We start from the raw sequence: 21,982 nt of genomic DNA on the forward strand, positions 1-21,982 counted from the left end.
ATGAAAAAAGCCATTCTGTTGTTTCATTCATCTCAGTTCCAGCCGACTTTCAGTTTTCTCCGTTTCAGATATTTCCAAACATTGGTTAAAAAACAAATAAACGCACTGTCTATTGGCTGAGTTATACGTCAGTCAATGAACCGGTGGCACTCTCTTTTCCCTGTTGTTCCACCCTTGGGCTGGGTCTAGAAATCAAGACACTGTCCTCACAAGGAAGTACGCTCATCACACCATCTCGTTTCATTTTCCTCAGGTAAGACGCACGTGAATGCGTAGCTTGATCGCCGAATTTGCGGGCATTAATTGAGTAATGTGACACAAACCGCTGCTTGTACGCGTGTCCTCGAGCTGTATGAGCTAGCTTCAATCGTTAGCGCCGTTGAAGCGAAGGTTAGCCTGCTAGCCGGCTGCTGTCAGGCTATTTCGATCAGATTCCAACTTTCACGGAATGAAATAGTCTCCGTTTAACTATAGAGTTGTTTCTTTCACGGTAATGTAGATTGTGACAGATTTGAATCGGAGGCGAGATTGTCAGAATAAACATGTCGCGACGAGCTAAACGTAGTAAATGAATGCAATTCTTTCCACGCATTGGTTGCGTTTACTTTCTCCACAGAATTCAAATTACGTGTTATCAGTCAATAGATGACTGTTGCTCACAACACAAGAACATTCGGTTATTATACCCGCCAAAGTGCTCAATCTAGTTAATTTGCTAAATCGTTTAATGTATATTATTGTTCGTTTCCAGGGATCTAATTGAATATCAGTTTCAGGCAAACGCAGTAACACGTCAGTAGTCCTACAGTTTCAGTGATTATGAGCGACTCCCGTCATCATTGAGAGTATTGAAGGGGAAGTGTAAAATGCCACATCGAGTCACTTATAAGATGCAAAAGTATATAGCTGTGTTATAGAATCCATCTACACTTTCCTGTTCACATTCTACATCTGAGTGCACTCTCGGTGTTATCTGTCTGGTCAGCGTGGTGAACGCAGGGTGTGGCCCTTGTGTTATGGTGCGTGGTTGCTCAGGGAAAGTGAGCTTTCAGCTGATCATCTTACTCGCCGTGAGTTAGCTGTTGTTTGTCCCTGCATGGAGTTCACACGCTGACATGACATTGTGGGGAAATCTCCCGTCTGCCACACCTACCGCGGTGTTGTATTGCAGAGAAACAGGCTCTGCAGATAGAATTTGGGTGCATAAAGGGAAAGCATCCTGCTCAGAAATGTTGTGGACAGTGTAAACCAAAGCAGTTGCACCTCAAGACATGTTTGAAAATAGTCTTATAAGATTCAACCACAATTTATTAAAATATGTACAAATGTTATTTAACACACCTGATATGAACACGTTACAGCCACAATAACAATGCACAGTTAAACCATTAAATGCGTGAGTCTCTTGGAACCACTAGAAGGACCCAATGTCAAATTGCTGGTAGTAACATTCGACTTTTGGGGGAAAATAATAAAAAAAACGTTGCCTTATTTTTTTTGACAAATTATCCAGTTAATCGTTTCTGACCTACTTGCTCTTGTCTCAAAATCTGTCTAAGTCCTTGATTATCAGATTTCAACAACCATTACTCTGATTTATGTAGTACTTCATGAATGCGGGCTCATTATGTTTTGTGTTTCACCAAAAGAAAACATTTTCAAACTATTGCTTAACGTTAAGAAATCAAAGACCAAAACCGATGATTGTTGTTCAGTGTATGTGTGTGTGTGTGTGTGTGTGGTGTGTGTGTGTGTGTGTGTGTGTGTGTGTGTGTATGTGTGTGTAGGTAGGTAGGTAGGTAGTTTGGTAGGTAGTTTGTTAGTTAGTTAGTATAGTTAGGTAGGTATGGAGTTAGTTAGTGATGGGGTTAGGCGTCCCAGCCACCGCGAGTCTCCCTGTCTAAGTGAGCATGCCACATAAACAGTAGGTTATTGTAGGGCTTGTCTACCTACGCATGTAAAGCCTGGACCCAGCAGATTGCGTGGAGGAAACCACTAGACTGGTTCAACGGGCATGAAGGTGGGCCCAGCAAAGCGTTGTGGAGCGCAAGTAGGGCACAGTGAGACACGTAGAACATCCACTGCATCCCGACCCATCCCCAGTCGTCTTGACTCTGTCTCGCCACTGAATTCAGATGGGCTGGGATGAGAGAGTGGGGCAGACGACATTGCGCAACTCTCCTTGAATTTAATCAAACTCACGCGTCATCTCACAAGTCATCTTCACCAACCCCCATTCCAGTGAAGATGGTCATCTCTTGCCAATGAGGACGAACACCAGGTATGTAGTTGGTTAGGTATGTAGTTAGTTAGGGATGTAGTTAGTCAACTAGTTTGACATGTAGTTAGTTAGGTATGTAGTTAGTTAATTAGTTTGGTATGTAGTTAGCTAGGTATGTAGTTAGTTAAACATTTAGTTAGTGAGGTAGCTAGTTAGTTAGCTACTTAGTTATTTAGATGTGTAGTTAGTTAGGTGTGTAGCTCACTAGTTAGTTAGTTAGTTAGTTAGTTTAAATAACTTAAACCTTACCAAGTAAACAATGATAGTCAATAAATAGAAATTGGGGATCTGTAGGGGAATCAAGAATATTTGAACTGCTGCATATTAAGACTTAAAGAACAGATAATTACAATTAGCTCACCCACTGAAAAACCTATCCTGTGACTGTAAAGTGACCTTAAGAGTTTTGAAAGGCGCTTATAAATGGAATGTATTATTATTGTTATTATTATTATTATTATTATTATTATTAATTATTGACTAAACTTTTTTTATTGTATTTTTTTACCCTGGAGTTTTAGGTTTGTCAGAAGAGCCATTACTTGGGTTACGTGGGCAACGTGATTGGCCTTTTCATGATGATCGTGATTGGCCTTGGCCATATGGTTGTCATGGGTTTGTACTGGGGATAATTGCTACGTATTTGAAAATCGCCTAGCAACATGTTAACTCGAGTTGACCTCGCCCCCAGCTGACATGCTTTCTGATGAGTTCAGCAAGGTCCATCACCCACGGAGCACCCAGCACAGCGATAGATTTTTTTCAAAAATAATAGAGAAGGCGCAAAGCACACAGAGGAGGGAAAAGCAATGGTTTGTGTGTTGGGCTGAAGAGGAGAATGTAAAAAAATGATAATAAAATTCACACAACAGGTGGTAGTGGGCGGTGTGAATACAAACGCAACTTGCTCAGAGAATGTGAGATCGGAAGAAGTCGTAGTAAATTGTCTCACGTATTTTTGCGGTGAATTGTAAATTTCTCCACTGCGAGACTAATAAAGGCAAATCCATCCAATCCATCCATTAACCTACATTTATTGTGCCTTTTGGATTGACTTGAGCAGTAACATTAAAGGACAACCGACGTCTCCGGACAATTTGTGTCCATAATTTGTAAAATGGCTTCAAATGACTTCTACTGAGCGTATTTTACAAAGATTCCACCGCATGTAGCTATATTTTACGTTTTAAGGCTCGTGCTGAATATTCCGGAAGTCTTGTTATTGAGTTGGTGACGAGTCCGTACGTGACGTCACTTAAGGAACGCCCCTGACCGAAAAAAAGGACACATTGTAGCAGTCGTTCCATCACGTCAATGCTTGTTTGGTCTGAAAAACTTGTGTTGCACCAGAAAGAGCCAGAAGAGGGCGTCCAAGCTCCATGTAAGGAATTTATCAGCCTGTGGAAACGGGCTGATTCATTCCTCAGCTCGGATTGCCATTTTCTGCCTCTTTTTGGGTGAGACATCCCCCCTCCAATGTTGCCTCAAAATGGCACGGAATAAATTCTTTAATCGATTGCAAACATGTATGCTTTCCTCTTCAGAACTATTTGAATCATATTCATAACTGGATGTGTAACAAGAAAGCATATTCTCTGAATCTGAAACCATTGTTTTGATTATGCAGCAATGCAAGATGTCTTGGCGTGACGTCACGAACTGGGGGCGGAACTTTCTGAAAATGCCCAATTTGCAGCTAATTTTTTTGCAGATTTTGGACACTTTAAGTCATTTTTATTGGTGTTTTGCATTTGAATAAAATATCATACTGCGTGTTTTGGGTATTTTGCTATAAAACGTTTTTCTGATGTCAGTTAGGAAACAAAAAAGTGACGTAGGTTGTCCTTTAAAGTTGGTGTGTGACTTCTGTCACCTTCAAATTGTACTACTTTGGTCAGACCATTCAATTGTGATGTTCTTCTGTCAAGATGTGGTCTCCCTAGTAGAACTTTTTTTCTTATGCTTTTTCTTTTAGTCTTGGGCAAGCTTAAATACTTGGGGTTTCTTGAAAGCTTCTCTTATTATATTCCTAGTACAGTAACTTGAGTGTGCAGCATGAAAGGAGGGGGGTGCAATCATGATTATTCTTGTGAGGAACTTTCTGGCTTGTCATTGGTGCGTTTTGTATTCGTTATTTGAATTTGTAGATTCTTATTTCTTAACGTGCAAAAACAAAACCTGTATTTTGGACAAGGATCACTTTAGCAGTCGTTATAGACTTTTAATATTTCGGTGCCAGTTATACAGTGTAGTGGAGGTTGAACACGGAAGAGACATTGTGGGAATATAATAAGAGCAATGTGTGGGATGAGGAAGCTGGGCAATTCTAACTATAGTCTTCTGTCTACTGTAATACGGGACTTAAGCAAACTTCCTGTTCATCTCTTTGATGTATCAACAACTACGCACGCGCACAAATACACAGACACACACACACTCACACACGCACACACACATGCACAAGCACACACACGTTTTAGTCTTTAGATGTCAATCTACAGATTTGTTAAATAATTTCATGGCTCACCTAATAATAAACATGTCTAAGTATCAATTAGTGTGGGTCAGGTCAGTGTTAGAACGGCCAAGGTGACAAAATTGAGTTGTGTCAATAGGTTTGCAGTATTATTGGCGTACGGTACTGTTTGTATCGTAGGATTAGCAGAGATGAGAAGGAGAATGGAATTAATCGGGCTGGACTAATAGGTCCTTTTGGTGCGGCGTATTCACCATTATTGCTGTCTGCATGCACTCATATTTTTCTATTTTATTTGGCCTTTGTGGTTGCTGTTTGAGAAAAGAGGATAATATCCTGACCACTATTATTTCAAGCTCATCTTGTCATAAGATCATTACGTGTGTGCGACTTACCCTGCACTTTATCCTAATCCTGACTAGAAATATCATCACATTTTTTACCCGGTGTGTTTTTTAGCATGGAGTAACTGACAATTTGACTAGCTAATGCATCAATACCGCTTTTTTCCCGATGGAACATTTTTGTCTTGCCTTTTAAATGGGAAAGGAAACAAAGATAATCATTTTGGCAGTCCATTCATTCGACTGAATCCTAAATCTTGAATCTCGTTTATATAAACGGTCTTAAAGGTGATATGTTTCTTTGCAAAAAGATGAAGAAAATCTGGTGGACCAGGCAGTTTAGTTCTTCACATTACAGTGTTTTCAGTCATTTTTATAGATCTGTAGAACAAAATATTAATTCACAGTTATTGATTTGAGCTCATAGCTCTCTAACTGCACATCCCGCAGTTGTTCCATGAGAGAACATCCAATTCAAGAAATTATCGCATTTAACTTATTGGTCTGCCAATTATGTACTACAAATATTGTATTGTTATAAAGTTTAGTATTCAAACGCTCATCCTAATGTATATGCAGCAAGCAGTGTGTGCCAAGTTGACACATTTGAGTGAATACAGTATTATCGCAAGTGCTATATTATTGCTGTTGAGTAAAGCCATCAGCGTTGAATTTTCAGTTCCGCGTTATCTGTTGGCACACAGACTGGTAAATTCCCCTGCTGTGACTTTTAACATTCCTTCCTAATGTGTTTTTGTTGTGGTGGTTTGTTAGAGCAGGCAAGAGGAAAAGTTCAGGACGGACATAGGTTGAATATTGGAGGTGAGGAACTGAACACTGTACATCGCCACAAGCCTGTTCAGGAAACTTTTCAAGTGCAGAAATCCCTGACTTGGACAGCTTCGAGGAAATTGCCAGAAATATTGAAAGAATCATTTGCTCTTACTCACAAATGAGGATCTTGTTTTTAAACCGCTGCCAAAGCATTTCCAATGTTGAATTATTGAAGTTGATGCGCATGTCTTATTTAATAAACGTGATTCACGTTCTCTTTCTAGTGTGATGAAATAGTTCAAGAAAACTATGAAGAAAAAATTGTAGTTAAACATCTGAATAATTTTGGGGGGTGGTTAGTTCTAACGTCAAATGTGAACCACTTAAAGGGAATGAGGAAACGATGAGGTCATGTTATGTTACAACTTCGGCGTGGGAGAGTGGACAAAAAAACTAAGGTCTCATCACTGAGTCCCACAGGACAGGCTCATTTCAAAATGTCTCAAACCATGCTGCTTTCATTATTCACACACATGTTGTTTGTTCAAATCTTCCTGTAACAGAACATATGGATTTAAGATTATGCGTCGGGGTAAAATATGACACAAAAGAGAGAGACTTTAGTCTGTAAGGTTCACTGGACGGGAGGTAGACATCTTCAAAAGTGCAGTCTGACTGTCGATGTTCTGAGAATGTTGTTTCTTTGTTCCTGCTGTGTGTGTTGCGTCATTGCAAAGAAGGCAGCTGCGATCAACTATTGTTTCACAATGATGAGCTCAACACTGGCCTGTTACTTACAAAATCCCGAAATACGTACAAAATACTTGATTAAATGTGCTGGCATTTTTTTTCTTAAAAGAAATAAGAATCCACTTAGATATGAGTCTTGGCTCGACACTACGATTATAACTCGAGAAATAAGAGCCCTTCAAATGGCGATGTTTGGATGATAATAATGATTTATGAGAAAAGTGTCCTCACCATAAGTGTAAATGTGAGTTTTGTCTATATTCATCCTGTGATTAGCTCGCCACCCGTCCAACCTCTCATCCAAAGTCAGCTGGGAAAGGCTTCAACTCACCTGTGACCCTAATACACACAAAAAAACGGTATTGAAAATGGATGGAAGGGATAGTTCCATAACCGAAATATTGTTCATCTTGCATTATTTAACCATTTTTTTCTAGATCACATCACACAATTGTCCCCAGGCAGAATTCAGAGCACTCAGTCATAAATAAACCTAAAAAAAACAGACAACTGTTCCTCCTATTCCGCCTGGTGAAAAGTTTTGTTATATGTTCCCCTTTTTCTCTTCATCTTCAGGTAGCCTTTTCTCTGCTGTGGAGCGACCAGACGAAGACATTAAAAGAGGGTCTGCAGTCTACCGTCCAGCGTGATCGGGAAAGTAAAAGCGAGCATCATGACGTTGTCATTCAAAAAGGACCTGGACAAATACAAGGATCTGGATGAAGATGAGATCCTTAACACTTTGTCGGTGGATGAGCTCAAACAGCTGGAGACGGCCCTGGAGGAGATGGACCCAGAGGTTGGAGCTCGGTGACAATTTATTGTATTTTAATTCAGACATCTACTAATGTGTGTCATTGGTCCCCTCAGAATGCACTTCTTCCAGCGGGTTTACGTCAGAAGAACCAAACTACAAAGCAAGCCACAGGAAGGTTTGACAGAGAGCAACTCCTCAAATACCTGGAGAAGGAAGCTATGGAGTACAAGGACAGAGAGGATATTGTGCCTTTCACAGGGGAGAAGAAAGGTGCGTGAAGCTGAGCTGCATGAGTTTTTCTTTCGTTGTACAGTATGGTGATGAAAAAAAGCAGCACAGTTAAGATATTAAGGACGTGTTGGAATAAAATAGCTTATGTCATATAATTAGTCAGTGTATGTATTTCCAAATCCCTTAAAAGAACTGCGACAATTTACCTCTCAAAATGCAAAGGGCAGTTGCTTCAGGAAGATCCAACCTTGTCCAGATGACCTTGAAGTTAAAAATCAAGAGATGTTAACTTCATTGTGTTATTTGTCATGTGAATTGGGATGAAGAGCTGGTGTGTGTCCATGGGTTTATGAGTTGAGACACATAACGGTAATTACTCTGCTGCTGTCTGTTCAAGTAATACAAATGCTTGTGTCCTCTTCTGCAATGTGTTGGCGGGAGTGCGGCGGACCATTGTGCGTGGGCTGAGTTGACGGAAGAGATGTAAAGCGGCATAACGCTGGACAATATTTTTCACTAAATTGCCAGTCTTTTTGTCTAGAACCCTCACATCTCAAATCGTATTTCCCTATTTAAATACAGTGGGACCTCGGTTTACAAACCCCTTGGCTTACGAACTTTTCGTTTTACGAACTTTACATTTATGAAAATTTTACCTTGGCATACGAACTATTTTTCGGGATACACACGGAGCTGCCACAATGAGTGATGTGTCGTTCGTGAACGAGCCCGTTCTCCAAACAAGGAAATGGCAGCAGTCTTTTTTTTGTTCTCTATTCCCCGCCCCCAGTCGTCTGTTAAACCCACGTGATTGGTCAAGAACGCAGCAGTGGTGGATGGGGTTACAGACAGAGAGAGAGTGAGGCCGTTCTCCAAAAAACAAAATGGCGTCTTCGGTTAAAGCCACGTGATTGTTACAAAACACTAACGTAGGAAAACAGTGAAGCTGAAGAGGGAGTGGTAGCAAACAATGTGATGTAATGTTACTCAAAGCAATTCAACTGTATTTATCTAGAGCGCTTTAAAACAACCACCACTGTGTACAAAGTGCTGTACATCAAGTAAAAATAAATCAGACAACAACACACCAATCACAAAAACAGTCAAATTAAAACTAACGTCTCATGCTGAGTTATGAGTCCACAGTTCCAATTATCGTCCCTAGCGCAGTAGTATCATAATAACTAGCATAGTCTAAAGGAAATCCTATTGTCAAAATCTCTTAAAGATTAAAATATTCTCTCAGCTAATGTGGAGGAAATGTGAAACTGACATGTTGACATCCACGCGAACCCGCACTGCTTAGTTAGCCATAATGGATCCCACATGTGTACTGTATATGTGCAAGTCCTATGACGCCATGGAAAAGTTGAATCATTGCAGTAATTATGTGGAATGTTACAGTTTCCCTTCCCCTTCTTTGTTCCACCCCAGCTGATAAATTAAGACAAACAGCCTTCTTACGTCCCCTGGAAACCGCCACAAATGATATTAGGCCTTTACCCTTTAATGTAATTATTTTGTAGTTGATCAATGTTTTTGTTGTTTTTCTTCTCTTGAATTTTCGATTACCAATTCCATTTCCCCTCTCAAAGTTTTGAGGTTTGTTTGTACACATATGAACTCTAATAGCTGGCAATAATAATGTCAATAATTTGCTTCACCTACTAGAAGACATACCCCGTTTTTCCCCTTTGTCAAGCATTACGATTCTTTGTGACGCGAATTGTGTTTTTGGTTTCCTTTAGCAATTTTACCGTTTCATTCATGATGCACATTGAACTGCCTTTTTGGGATTGTGAGATCAGAGGCCGCATTATCCCTATTGCTTAAAGGACAACCAACATCACTTTTTTGTTTCCTAACTGACATCAGAAAAACGTTTTATAGCATCTAGAATACCCAAAACACGCAGGCTGATATTTTTAGTCAAATGCAAAACACCAATAAAAATGACTTAAAGTGTCCAAAATCTGCAAAAAATTGAGCTGCGAATTGGGCATTTTCACAAAGTCCCGCCCCCAGTTCGTGATGTCACCCCAAGACGTCTTGCCTTGCTCGATAATCAAAACAATGGCTTCAGATTCGGAGAATATGCTCTCTTGTTACACATCCAGTGATGAATATGATTCAAATAGTTCTGAAGGGGAAAGTATAAATGTTTGCAATCGATTAAAGAAGGTCTTCAGGGTCATTTTGACGGATCAAGACTGAGGTGTAGAGTCACAGAAAATGTAGAAGATGGCGGCATAGCTCCGTTGGAAATAGTTTTATTCTTCACCTTAGAATTTTTGTCAACGAATATCAAAGAGTTGTCTCAGTGTAACATACAATGATTCACCATTGCGTTATTTATGTGTTTTCCTTCTAATTTTGCCATCAACACGGATAACGTTTTTCAGTCCAGAAGTTTTCAGACCAAACAAAGTACCGCAAAATGCATTGAGGTGATGCAAGGTATGTCCTTTCTCGGTGAAGGGCGATCCTTCAGTGACGTAGGGTGAGGACTCGTCACCAACTCAAAAACAAGACTTCCGGAATATTCAGCGCGAATCTTAAAATGTAAAATATAGCTATATGTGGTGGAATCTTTGTAAAATACGCTCAGTAGAAGTCATTTGAAGCGATTTTACAAATTATGGACACAACTTTGTCTGGAGACGTCGGTTGTCCTTTAAGAAAGGAGCCTGATGAGTGTATTTACTGATTTTTTTTTGCTCCAAGAAGTCCCTGAATCCCCACCAGGGACTAGTAGGAACAATTTGATTGGCTTGACTGACTTGAAAGGGAGGTTAAAAAGTTAGAAGAGCCTATTTCTTGCAGGCATTCAGCGCTGGCATCCACATGCTGTCACACTACAGCAGTGCAGTCAAATTTACAGTTGACTTTTTGTTCATGACTTCCTTCCCTTTCCCCCCTTTCCTCCCCCAGAGTGGTTGCCATGGCACCACCATGCTCGCATGACTCTTAGTCTTAGTTCAGGTCAACTGAGTATTGTGGTGTGGAATGTGAAAGCAGAAGAACACTCTATGATGCCCAACCCTTTTTACTCTGCGTTTTAAATCGGAACAGCCCAATGAACTTTGTCCATTACATTGCCGCTGACGACCGGAAACGATACAAAATGAATTCATCACCGTTTGTAAGATTCTTGTGCATTTTAGTCAAGCACTGTCAGTGTTGCAATGTGATGCCATATTTTTGCTGAGAGCACCGTAAATAGCCGGTTGGTGACGCGCTCAGTCTGCTGCGGGCTGACACTCACGCTGAGTGATTATACTGATTGTTTGTACATGTGTGTAGCATGGAAATGTGTTATATGAATCAATAGAGAATGGTAGGAAATAAGACATTAAGAAGAAAGATAATTTAGATGTATACGTTTCAGAAACTTTATTCATCTTATGAAGGAAATTAAATTGGAAGCTGATTGAAGATTCAACTCCTCTGCTGGTGAAATATGATGTGGCATAAAATACTTTGATGTAAACCTGCTTGTATCACCTTGTTAGTTTATTTTATTTTATTGTCTGTTGTCGGATGGAATCATCTTCTTGTTCACATGCTGTTTCCTCAACTACTTTTCTTTTTCTCTTCCCAGGCAAAGTATTTATTCCTAAACAGAAACCAGTAGAAACACAACAGGAGAATATCACAACCCTTGACCCAGAATTGGAGGAGGCCCTGTCCAGTGCCACGGATACGGAACTCTGTGACCTTGCATGTAAATGACATTACAGTACTTTACTACATGCACTATATGTATTTGCTCCGGGACAAAAAACAGCCAGACTCCGCCTCTGCGAGCACAGCTACACACAATCCCATTGGCAGTGTCTGAAATGACGCCTTACAAAACGTCTCCGCCCGGGTGGCCGACAACTTTTTCATGAAAAATAAAAACAAACAAATATAAAGGCAAATCAATCCAATCAAAATGTGTTTTTCAAATAAAATGTTGGCTTTATTCAATAAAACAAACATTTGAACAAAGATTTCGAAATCTGAATAAATTATTCCGATTTCGAAAGCTTCATTCGGTTTGGAAATTTCAGTTCTTTTGGCAATTTGCATACTCGGCACGGCAGCCAATCAGAAGCCTTTTTCGCGCTTCCGGACTTTCCCGAGTGTTATAAGGTCGTGCATTTGCATATCATTTTCCAAAGTCGACACACAGAACCTCAGCCTTAAAAATTCAAAAGAAGCTAACAAAATTTATGACGCTACAAAACGTAAACGTACATTTAAAGCATTGTGGAAACAGGAGTTCACGAGGCTTGTAGCCAACGACGCAACGCAAACATTGCACTGTGCAACATGCCGAACAGTGTGTGGACAAACGACAACTGGAGCAAAATTATCAGCAAGGGATATTTACGATAAATTAAGCAAGGGAGCATTTGTGGTCGGTACATCGATCTGTCCATCTTCTGCCGCTTATCCGGGGTCGGGTCGCAGGGGCAGCAGCTTCAGTAGGGCAGCCCAGACTTCCCTATCCCCAGCCACTTCTTCTAGCTCGTCCTGGCGGATCCCGAGGCGTTCCCATGCCAGCTGGGAGACATAGTCTCTCCAGCGTGTTCTGGGTCATCCCCGGGGTCTCCTGCCAGTGGGGCATGCCTGGAACACCTCACGAGGGAGGCATCCCGGGGGCATCCTAATCAGATGCCCGAGCCACCTCATCTGGCTCCTCTCGATATGGAGGAGAAGCGGCTCGACTTTGAGCCCCTCCCGGATGACCGAGCTTCTCACCTTATCTCTAAGGGAGAGCCCGGACACCCGACGGAGAAAGCTCATTTCGGCCGCTTGCATCCGGGATCTCGTTCTTTCGGACACAACCCATAGCTCGTGACCATAGATGAGGGTTGGGACGTAGATCGACCGGTAGATTGAGAGCTTTGCTTTTTGGCTCAGCTCCTTCTTCACCACGACAGATCGGTACAAAGTCTGCATCACGGCAGACGCCACACCGATCCGCCTGTTGACCTCTCGCTCCCTTACACCCTCACTCGTGAACAAGACACCCAGATACTTAAACTCCTCCACATGAGGCAAAATCTCCTCCCCGACCCGGAGACGGCACTCCACCCTTTTCCGACACTGAGAACCATTGTCTCAGATTTGGAGGTGCGGATTCTCATCCCGGCCGCTTCATATTCGGCTGCGAAACGCTCAAGCGAGAGTTGGAGAGCTCCACTTGAAGGCCCCAACAGTACAACATCATCTGCAAAAAGCAGAGATGCTATACTGAGGCCACCAAAACGGAAACCTTCAACGCTTCGGCTGCGCCTAGAAATTCTGTCCATAAAGGTTATGAACAGAATCGATGACAAAGGGCAGCCTTGGCGGAGCCCAACCCTCACTGGAAACGATTCCGACTTACTGCCGGCAATGCGAACCAGACTCTGACATCGGTCATATAGGGACCGAACGGCCCGTATCAGCCGCTCCTGTACCCCATACTCCCGAAGTACCCTCCACAGAACTCCACGAGGGACACGGTCAAACGCTTTCTCCAAGTCCACAAATCACATGTAGAGTGGTTGGGCGAATTCCCATGCGCCCTCGAGGACCCTGCTTATGGTGTAGAGCCGGTCCACTGTTCCGCGGCCGGGACGAAAACCACACTGTTCCTCCTCAATCTGAGGCGGAACCCGCCCCTCTAGGACCCCTGAATAGACCTTTCCAGGGAGGCTGAGGAGTGTGATCCCTCTGTAGTTGGAAAACACCCTCCGGTCCCCCTTTTTAAAAAGGGGGACCACCACCCCGGTCTGCCAATCCAGAGGCACTCTCCCCGATGACCACGCAATGTTGCAGAGGCGTGTCAGCCAGGACAGCCCCACAACATCCAGAGCCTTTAGGAACTCCGGTCGGATCTCATCCACCCCCGGGGCCTTGCCACCGAGGAGCTTTTTAACCACCTCGGTGACTTCAGTCACAAGGATCGGAGGGCCCACCTCGGAGTCCCCAGACACTGCTTCCTCCAAGGAAGGCGTGTTGGTGGAGTTGAGGAGGTCTTCGAAGTACTCTGCCCACCGGTTCACAACGTCTCGAGTCAAAGTCAGCAGCGCCCCACTCTCACTGTACACAGTGTTAGTGGTGCACTGCTTTCCCCTCCTGAGACGCCGGATGGTGGACCAGAATTTCCTCGAAGCGGTCCGGAAGTCGGCTTCCATGGCCTCACCGAACTCTTCCCATGCCCGTGTCTTTGCCTCGGCGACCACCGAGGCTGCATTCCGCTTGGCTAGTCGATACGTGTCAGCTGTCTCAGGAGTCCCACAGGCTATATAAGCCCGGTAGGACTCCTTCTTCAGCTTTACGGCATCCCTTACTACTGGTGTCCACCAGCGAGTACGGGGATTGCCGCCACGACAGGCACCAACCACCTTACGGCCGCAACTCTGATTTGCCGCCTCAGCAAGGGAGGTACGGAACATGGTCCATTCAGACTCAATGTCCCCCACGTCCCCCGGGACATGTGTATAGTTCTGCCGGAGGTGGGAGTTGAAACTCCTTCTGACAGGGGATTCTGCCAGACGTTCCCAACAAATCCTCACAACACGTTTGGGTCTTCCAGGTCGGACTGGCATCTTCCCCCACCAACGGAGCCTCCTCACCACCAGGTGGTGATCAGTTGACAGCTCCGCCCCTCTCTTCACTTGAGTGTCCAAAACATGAGGCCGCAAATCCGATGATACAACTATAAAGTCAATCATCGAACTGCGACCAAGGGTGTCCTGGTGCCACGTGCACATATGGATACCCTTATGTTTGAATAAAGTGTTTGTTATAGACAATCCGTGTTGAGCACAGAAGTCCAATAACAAAACACCACTCCTGTTCTGATCGGGGGGGCCATTCCTCCCAATCACGCCCTTCCAGGTCCCACTGTCATTGCCCACATGAGCATTGAAATCGCCCAGCAGAACAAGGGAGTCCCCAGTGGGAGCGCTCTCCAGCACACCACCTAAGGTCTCCAAAAAGGATGGGTACACTGAACTGATGTTTGGTGCATATGCACAAACAACAGTCAGACCACCCCCCCCCCCCCCACCTGAAGGCGGAGGGAAGCAACCCTTTCGTCTACTGGGGTGAATCCCAATGTACAGGCGGCGAGTCGGGGGGCAATAAGTATGCCGACACCTGCTCTACGCCTCTCACCGTGGGCAACTCCAGAGTGGAAGAGAGTCCAACCCCTCTCGAGAGGGCTGGTACTTGAACCAAGGCTGTGTGTGGAGGCAAGCCCAACTATGTCTAATCGGAACGTTTCAACCTCGTGCACCAGCTAAGGCTCCTTCCCTGTAAGAGAGGTGACATTCCACGTCCCCAGAGCTAGCTTCTGCAGTCGAGGGTCGGACCGCCAGGGTCCCCGCCTTTGGCTGCTGCCCAGCTCACATTGCACCTGGCCCCTCCCATGGGTGGTGAGCCCTTGAGAAGGGGGACCCACGTTTCCTCTTCGGGCTGAGCCCGACCGGGCCCCATGGGTGTAGGCCCGGCCACCAGGCGCTCGCCAACGAGCCCCATCTCCAGGCCTGGCTCCAGAGAGAGGCCCCGGTGACCCGCGTCCGGGCAAGGGAAAACCAAATCCATTTGTCTTTTTCATCATATGGGGTCTTTTGAGTCGTACTTTGTCTGGTCCCTCACCCAGGACCTGTTTGCCATGGGTGACCCTACCAGGGGCATGAAGCCCCAGACAATCTAGCTCCTAGGATCATTGGGACCCACAAACCCCTCCACCACGGTAAGGTGACGACTCATGGAGGGGTGGTAGTTACATCCTTAATAAAAAAAAGATAGGTAGGAACATCCTTTTTGTGTCTGTGTAAGCTCTCAAGTCGTACAGGAGTGGTCCATCGATGAAAAGATTTCAGCCGTCATCTGTACTTCTTTGAAGGTGTCGGACGTTTCGTTTCTTATCCAAGAAACTTCGTCAGCAAACTAAAGTCTTACTGGTAGTTTAGGCCCTATATAAATATCCTTAATACTTTGCAACAATGTTTTTTTTTTTGCGTCTTATTGTGTTTCGAGTTGTGGAAACTTTATGGCCGGGCAGGCAACTTTTCAGAGTTGTCTGCCCTGGTGTCCGGTAACTTTGTGTCATGAGTTTCAGACACTGCCATCGGCACTCAAAATTCTTATCTTATGCTGTGTTCCACTAGCCCAAATCATACCACATTGATTTCCAAGACCTCCCACCCCAGAATGCCTTTCTAATTAATATACTTGTATTTTAGGTTACATGTCTGCATGTAGAGTCTCATGCCTTTCCTTTGTTTGCAGCAATACTGGGTGTTCACACGCTTGTAACCAGCAATCGGACGTATGACGGAACTGGAGCGAAAGACGGCTATGACAGTATGTTATGTTATAAAAACAATAATGATAATGACAACTCTATTACTATGACTCCTACAATCAAATGTAGTACTACTGGTAACATTATTATAATGAACTCATTCACTGCCCGATGTGCAAAAATGTCTCCACTACAGTGCCAGGGTTTTTGTCATAGTCACTGAAATTCCAGGACCCACTGAATATTGAGTTTTAGGACTGCATAAACATTTAATGCAGCGTAATAAACCTTAGAGTCTCTTCTTTCATCAGCAAAAAAGAGTTAATTCCTAAGTATGGGTCTGGAATTATCTGAGCTTGAAATGTGGGTGTCTGTAAAAAATACAATACAGTAAAATACATACATATTGATTTATATAGCGCTTTTAACAACAGCTGAAGCTGTAACAAAGTGCTAACATGAACAAAATGCCCCCTCGTGGGAGGGGAAAATATCGGAGGTCTGACCAGCGCTTTATCGGCACCCCGCAAGAAAAAAAACAAAACCCGAACAACTTCGGAAATGGCGCTCCACTTCATGCTTTTCAATTCCTGAATAAATTCGGGAATGGCAATGAATGAGTTAAATGACAATAACAGTATTGTGAATCTGCTATTGGCAAACTGATATCTCCTATCTATCGCTCCCCCTTGACTCAAATGAGAATGAGTGATTTTCATTAAAGTAAAGAGTGACTCAAGGGTGGGGAGTGGGGCTGGTTGCCTCCCAACCTCGAGTTTAGGGGTTCAATCCGCTGCCATTGCAACCTTGTGTGAGTGTCCTTGACCAAGATACTGAACCTCAGTTGGTAAATTAGGTAACAGCGTAAAATGCTTTTGGTAGCAACGGTAGAGAAGCGCTATTTAAGTGGACACACATTTATCGTTCTCTCTTGGCCCAAAAGGGATATGATTTCAATTTGAATTGAACAAAATGTGGATATTCACTCTGTGCATTACTGTTTATTTCCATCAAGATGTGGTTAAAGGGGAGAAGATGAACCCCATGTTCGACGAGCCCCCCAATCCCACGAACGTGGAAGAAACACTGGACAGGATCAAGCGCAATGATGCCTCCCTAAATGAGGTCAACCTGAACAACATTAAGGTGCAACCTTCACTCACAATAATCAACAAGATTTACAGATGAACCACAATAAACAACAACATGCAATTTCCCTTTTGCAGAACATCCCCGTCCCCACTCTCAAAGACTTTGCCAAAGCGATGGAGAAGAACACACGCGTAACAAAGTTCAGCATGGCAGCCACACGGAGTAACGACCCCATTGCTGTGGTGAGGGACGCTGGTCTCTGGGCTATTATTGCACAGAGCTGCTCTGTGTTCACCTTATTCAATGTTGCCCTTCCAGGCCTTCAGTGACACGCTGAGGGCGAACAAGACACTGCGAAGTTTGAACCTGGAATCCAACTTCATTACCAGCGCTGGAATGCACTCGCTGATTGACGCCTTGCGAGACAATGACACTCTCACGGAGATCAAGATAGACAACCAGGTAAATACACACCAGCGCTATCTTGAAGTGGCATCTTGGCTTTGAATAGTTTGCAGTCATGCTACAACCGTGCGATGTACCGACAACCGACATCCCAAAGTGAAACACATTGGATTATGTATGATAGGCAGTCGTAGTTTAGTTGTCATTAACTTATTCACTGCCAGACGATGTGCAAACATGTGTCCACTCGAGTGCTAGGGTTTTTGTCATTTTCACTCAAATTGCACGATCCACAGAATATTGAGTTTTAGGACGACATAAACATTCAATTCAGCGTAAGATCGCTTAGACGGCTGAAGCTATAACAAAGCACTAACAAGGACAAAAGGCAATTGCTGCCCCCTCGTGGGAGGTAAAAACATTGCCAGAGGTTTGACCAGCGCTTTATCGGCACCGCCGCAAGAAAAAGCAAAAGCCGAACAAATTCGGGAATGGAGCTCCACGTAATTCTTTTCAATTCCCGAATAAATTCGTAAATGAGTTAATTCATACGACTTTTCCATCTAATGATTTGCTGGCTTTAGCTCAAGTACTCGACGATATGTTACCTTTGCCTTATTTGGATGCCTGCCAATGGAAATGGCAACTGCCAAAGCAGTAACTTCCAAAATATTTAATTCCTTGTCATATTTTCCACAAGTGAGTCCCACCACGTAATGCTGGTTTCTGTAAAATGAACCTTAGTCTGATGTGCAGACCTTTCAAGCTCTTGGAATTGCATTTCAGAGGCAACAGTTGGGTACCAATGTAGAAATGGAAATCGCTAAAATGTTGGAGGAGAACAACAGCATTGTGAAGTTTGGCTACCACTTCACCAAGCAGGGGCCTCGCTCTCGAGCTGCCGCCGCCATCACCAAAAACAATGACCTCGGTATGTAGCAAGCAAGCATCTACTCAACACATGAGAACCTGTTACAACCCGTGCAGAATCACCTCATTACATCAAGTAGGGGGGTGTATCATGCCATGACAATTGAATGTAACATACATGGAGAAAATCTTGCTTTTATTTTGATAGGTTTAGAATCATTTTAACTTTATTGCAAGTGAAAATTAAGTAGTAGTGAGAAATGGATAGCACCACAGAGTTCGTCTCATTTCCATGATATGATTATTGATTGCTTGCCCTCACGCCATCATGCAAATGATGTCTCCATTTTTTAATTCTTCCACATCACTTTGCTGTTCTCGATTTTTATGATAATAATAATATATATCATTTCTAAGCGCCTTTCAAAACTCTCAAGGACACATTACAGTCACGGGATAAGAACTTTCTTTTTTTTTTTTTTTTGTGCGGTTGAGCAGCGGCAGCCATTCGCACCAGCGTTCACTCTACCCGGAAGTCCACCCGGTTTATCCACTCTTGGAGATTCAGGATTGAGCGTCTTTCATGCTGCTAAAATGATCATAAGCTAGTGTTTGCACTCTCTCGAAACGGGATTGTGAACATTATTTTGTAATACATGACTGCACATTCTGTCTCTCTCCAACTTGCGTACCCCCTTACATTTCTGGAAATATTTTAATTATGGATAGCTTTTAAGACATCACTTGACTATAATGTCAAGGAGTCAATGTAAAATTTGTATAATTACAATTGCCTCAAAATAACATAGACCCATTATTGTCTAAACTGCTGGTAACAAAAGTAACACCCCTTTGTGAAAGTGCACACTTAACAAAGTCAAAGTCAAAAGACACATAGACCTCAGAAACAAACACAATAACTAAAATTTGAAATAAACATGTTCTTAAATTAAGGTCAGAGTGCCTAAAATGATTACAAGTTATTATATTAAAGCCTGTATATTGAGTTATTACACTCATCCAAGCTACACACGAACATTGTACATTATATTGTTGAAAAGTGTCATCTCATCATTAATGATTTTACCAAATATACAATCAGTCGATAATGCAATATTCACATTTAGTTTTACTTTCTACTCCTGTTGACATTCATTTCTAGGCACCAATGATCTGCTCTCTCTTTTAGTTCCTCCTGTTGTCAGAGCTGCAGTAGAACAGGTCTGATGCATGGAGTGTGCTCAGTGCAAGTTAACAATGACTTTTCTTCACAGTGTTCATGGGACTATTCCGTGCATTGAATGGCGCTGGCTTAATTTTTTCTGTACTCACTGATCCACACTCTTGAAATGGATGTAAAGTTTGCCCACGTGCTGACTCGCGCGTTTTTACCATAACTAACAAGTTATAGTTGAGCACGTAATGTTTTGTTATTCTTTTATTTAGCCTTTGCGGGTAGAAGAAGGTTAAAAAAGAAAAAAAAATGACAACTCCTTTCCTTGCAGTCCGCAGGAGGCGAGTGGAAGGGGACCACTAAAAGTGGAGTCCTGCCCATCTCCCAGCCAATCATGTCGCTTCATCTCGCCACGTGGAATCCTTTCCACACCAATGCCCTGATCTCATCTCATGTGGAACAAGTCTTGTGCCAAACTGGGGGGGTCAAGACGCAACTAAAACATACATCTGAGAAGAAGAGAAATAACTGGAATGAAATGCCCTCCTCTCCCATATATGCGTTTATCTTTTTTTATACTGTCGCTAAAGGTGTAAATCAAGTTAGATTTTTAGTCTTTCCATTTCAGCTGCTCCCTGGTTTCAGCCTTGAACTAGTCTTTCCTGACTTTTTACTTCTTTTATACTGATATCACATGAAATAACAGTTAACATTACATCATAGAATCGAAATCGAAAACATTAAAGTTCAGGATCACCCCATGGAACACCAGGGTCTTCCAAGCAGCTCACACAGCAGGACCACCGTCTGCCTAAAAAAACCCTCCACAGCTCTTACAAACCCATGCTGCCCTCCGTCACTGTGTACAACTTTTGCCATAACCGCAAGTGAAGGCACATGTCTGCCCAATTTTTCTTTTTATCAGCGCTCTCTTGTTAAACTTCACAGCTGCTGCGTCTTTTGAACGAAAGGCTTGTTTAGGTAAAGCGGGGCTGATCTTGTACTGCAGTCAGCCAAATCAATGAATCCTTACTTGTCCCTTCTAGTGAGGTACTGTACCCACTTAAACCTAACACTGCATAATGTTTGATAACTTTATTGTTAGATTTTAACCGATTTGGATTTTCCTGACCTCTTGTAACAAATGGCATCGGACAGAATATCAATGCCGTTCTGTAGTGAAAAGGTTTAACAGATGAAGTCATAAATTTGTACTCTGATGTTAAACCATGCCAAAGACCAACGCGCATTGCTTAATTTGTCTCATTTTGGGCGATGTGATTAGAGTATATTAGACTAGGTTTTGGCTGAAATAGTTTCTTTCCCACGGTAATTTGCGAAACATTCATTGTACATGTCTTTTTTTCCTTTTTGGTCTATAATTTGTGGCTAAAACGGTCAATGAAGTGACACATCATTGGAAGCGAGTGAAATGGCGACATGAAATCTTCCCTACAATTTCCCTGAACAGGATGCCCATCTTTTTGAGAAAATACCATATCAACATGCAACCTTTTAAGTCAAGTTTAAAGGATTGTGAGAACATTGGGCACAACAGTTTATACAGTAGTTGTATCATCAACAATTATAATCATCATTTAAAAATATTTGCATGAATTCACATTTTTCACCAATCATTTCTACGTCCATCACAGGTAAGCTATTTTTAGAATCGGACCTGTTGATACTATGGTCGTGAGAACCCCCACAAGAACATAGGCAAGTAATTGCACTACTATTGTTAAAACAAAGCATCTTAAAGTCAAAGTCAGCTTTATTGTCAAATATGCTAATATGCATGACATACAGCACATTTAATTCACTTAAAAATTGTTACTTGGCACCAAAAGGATGATGTTGAAATCCTTTTTTTCCACCAAAATCAAGCATCTCAACTGACTTCCAAGTGTAGAACTGGTAACGTGCCCAGGTTCACTGTATAATGTATGAATTGGCGTTTCAGGCAAAGGTACAGCCACCACACACTTTCACTTGACACTCAGGTTTGACCTTGAACATACCATTCATTTTTTAACGTTCCATGTGCGCTAAAACAGGCGTCATTATACATGGCTTAAATGAGCTACTTGAGTCTTGTAGTATATAAATAATGTCTTAGCCAATCCTAGGATGGCATCTTATTTAAATGTTTTCATCAACCATCTTATTTTTCAACTTGAAATGACACATTCCTTCAACATGATTTTCCCATCCAGGCCATGTCGAGTTCTTAGCATGCTCACATCTTCTTGCCTTTTCACAGAAAACACACAGGTGGCTTGCTAACATTCAGCTTCTTTTGTTGGGCTTTCTTGGTTATCGTGTATATGAATTTTTAAGTGGCATCTCAAATGCTATGCGCATACACTCAAATGTTTGTTCAATAAGGGTCTGCACAACTACTGTGGCGATTGTTTTGTACATTATGTTTAAAATAACGGGTGCCGGCAGAACATAAATGATAAAAGAAAAAAACTGCCGAAAAGCACTGCTGAATATATCTTCAACAATAAATGTTTTTACATTCAGACTTCC

General features: G+C 42.7%; 1 protein-coding gene across 2 annotated transcripts; it reads left to right on the plus strand.

Annotated features, from left to right (window-relative positions):
- The first annotated feature begins 112 nt into the window (after nucleotides 1–112).
- On the plus strand, nucleotides 113–21,977 carry tmod2 (tropomodulin 2). 2 transcript variants are annotated; one of them, XM_088992341.1, is made up of 10 exons: nucleotides 113–253; nucleotides 7,202–7,424; nucleotides 7,496–7,652; nucleotides 11,215–11,337; nucleotides 15,891–15,965; nucleotides 16,922–17,052; nucleotides 17,133–17,240; nucleotides 17,317–17,460; nucleotides 18,190–18,334; nucleotides 19,779–21,977. In XM_088992341.1, exons 2-10 carry the CDS (start codon nucleotides 7,299–7,301, stop codon nucleotides 19,808–19,810), a joined length of 1,041 nt encoding a protein of 346 aa, XP_088848467.1. In that variant the 5' UTR covers nucleotides 113–253; nucleotides 7,202–7,298; the 3' UTR covers nucleotides 19,811–21,977. The 2 variants fall into 2 exon arrangements, with proteins under 2 accessions (XP_088848467.1, XP_088848468.1); XM_088992342.1 differs by lacking the exon at nucleotides 113–253 and adding an exon at nucleotides 2,263–2,281.
- Nucleotides 21,978–21,982: the final 5 nt, after the last annotated feature.

The sequence above is a fragment of the Hippocampus bargibanti genome, linkage group LG03 (assembly GCF_051943395.1).
Source record: "Hippocampus bargibanti isolate YZ-2025 linkage group LG03, ASM5194339v1, whole genome shotgun sequence".
Taxonomy (NCBI): domain Eukaryota; kingdom Metazoa; phylum Chordata; class Actinopteri; order Syngnathiformes; family Syngnathidae; genus Hippocampus; species Hippocampus bargibanti.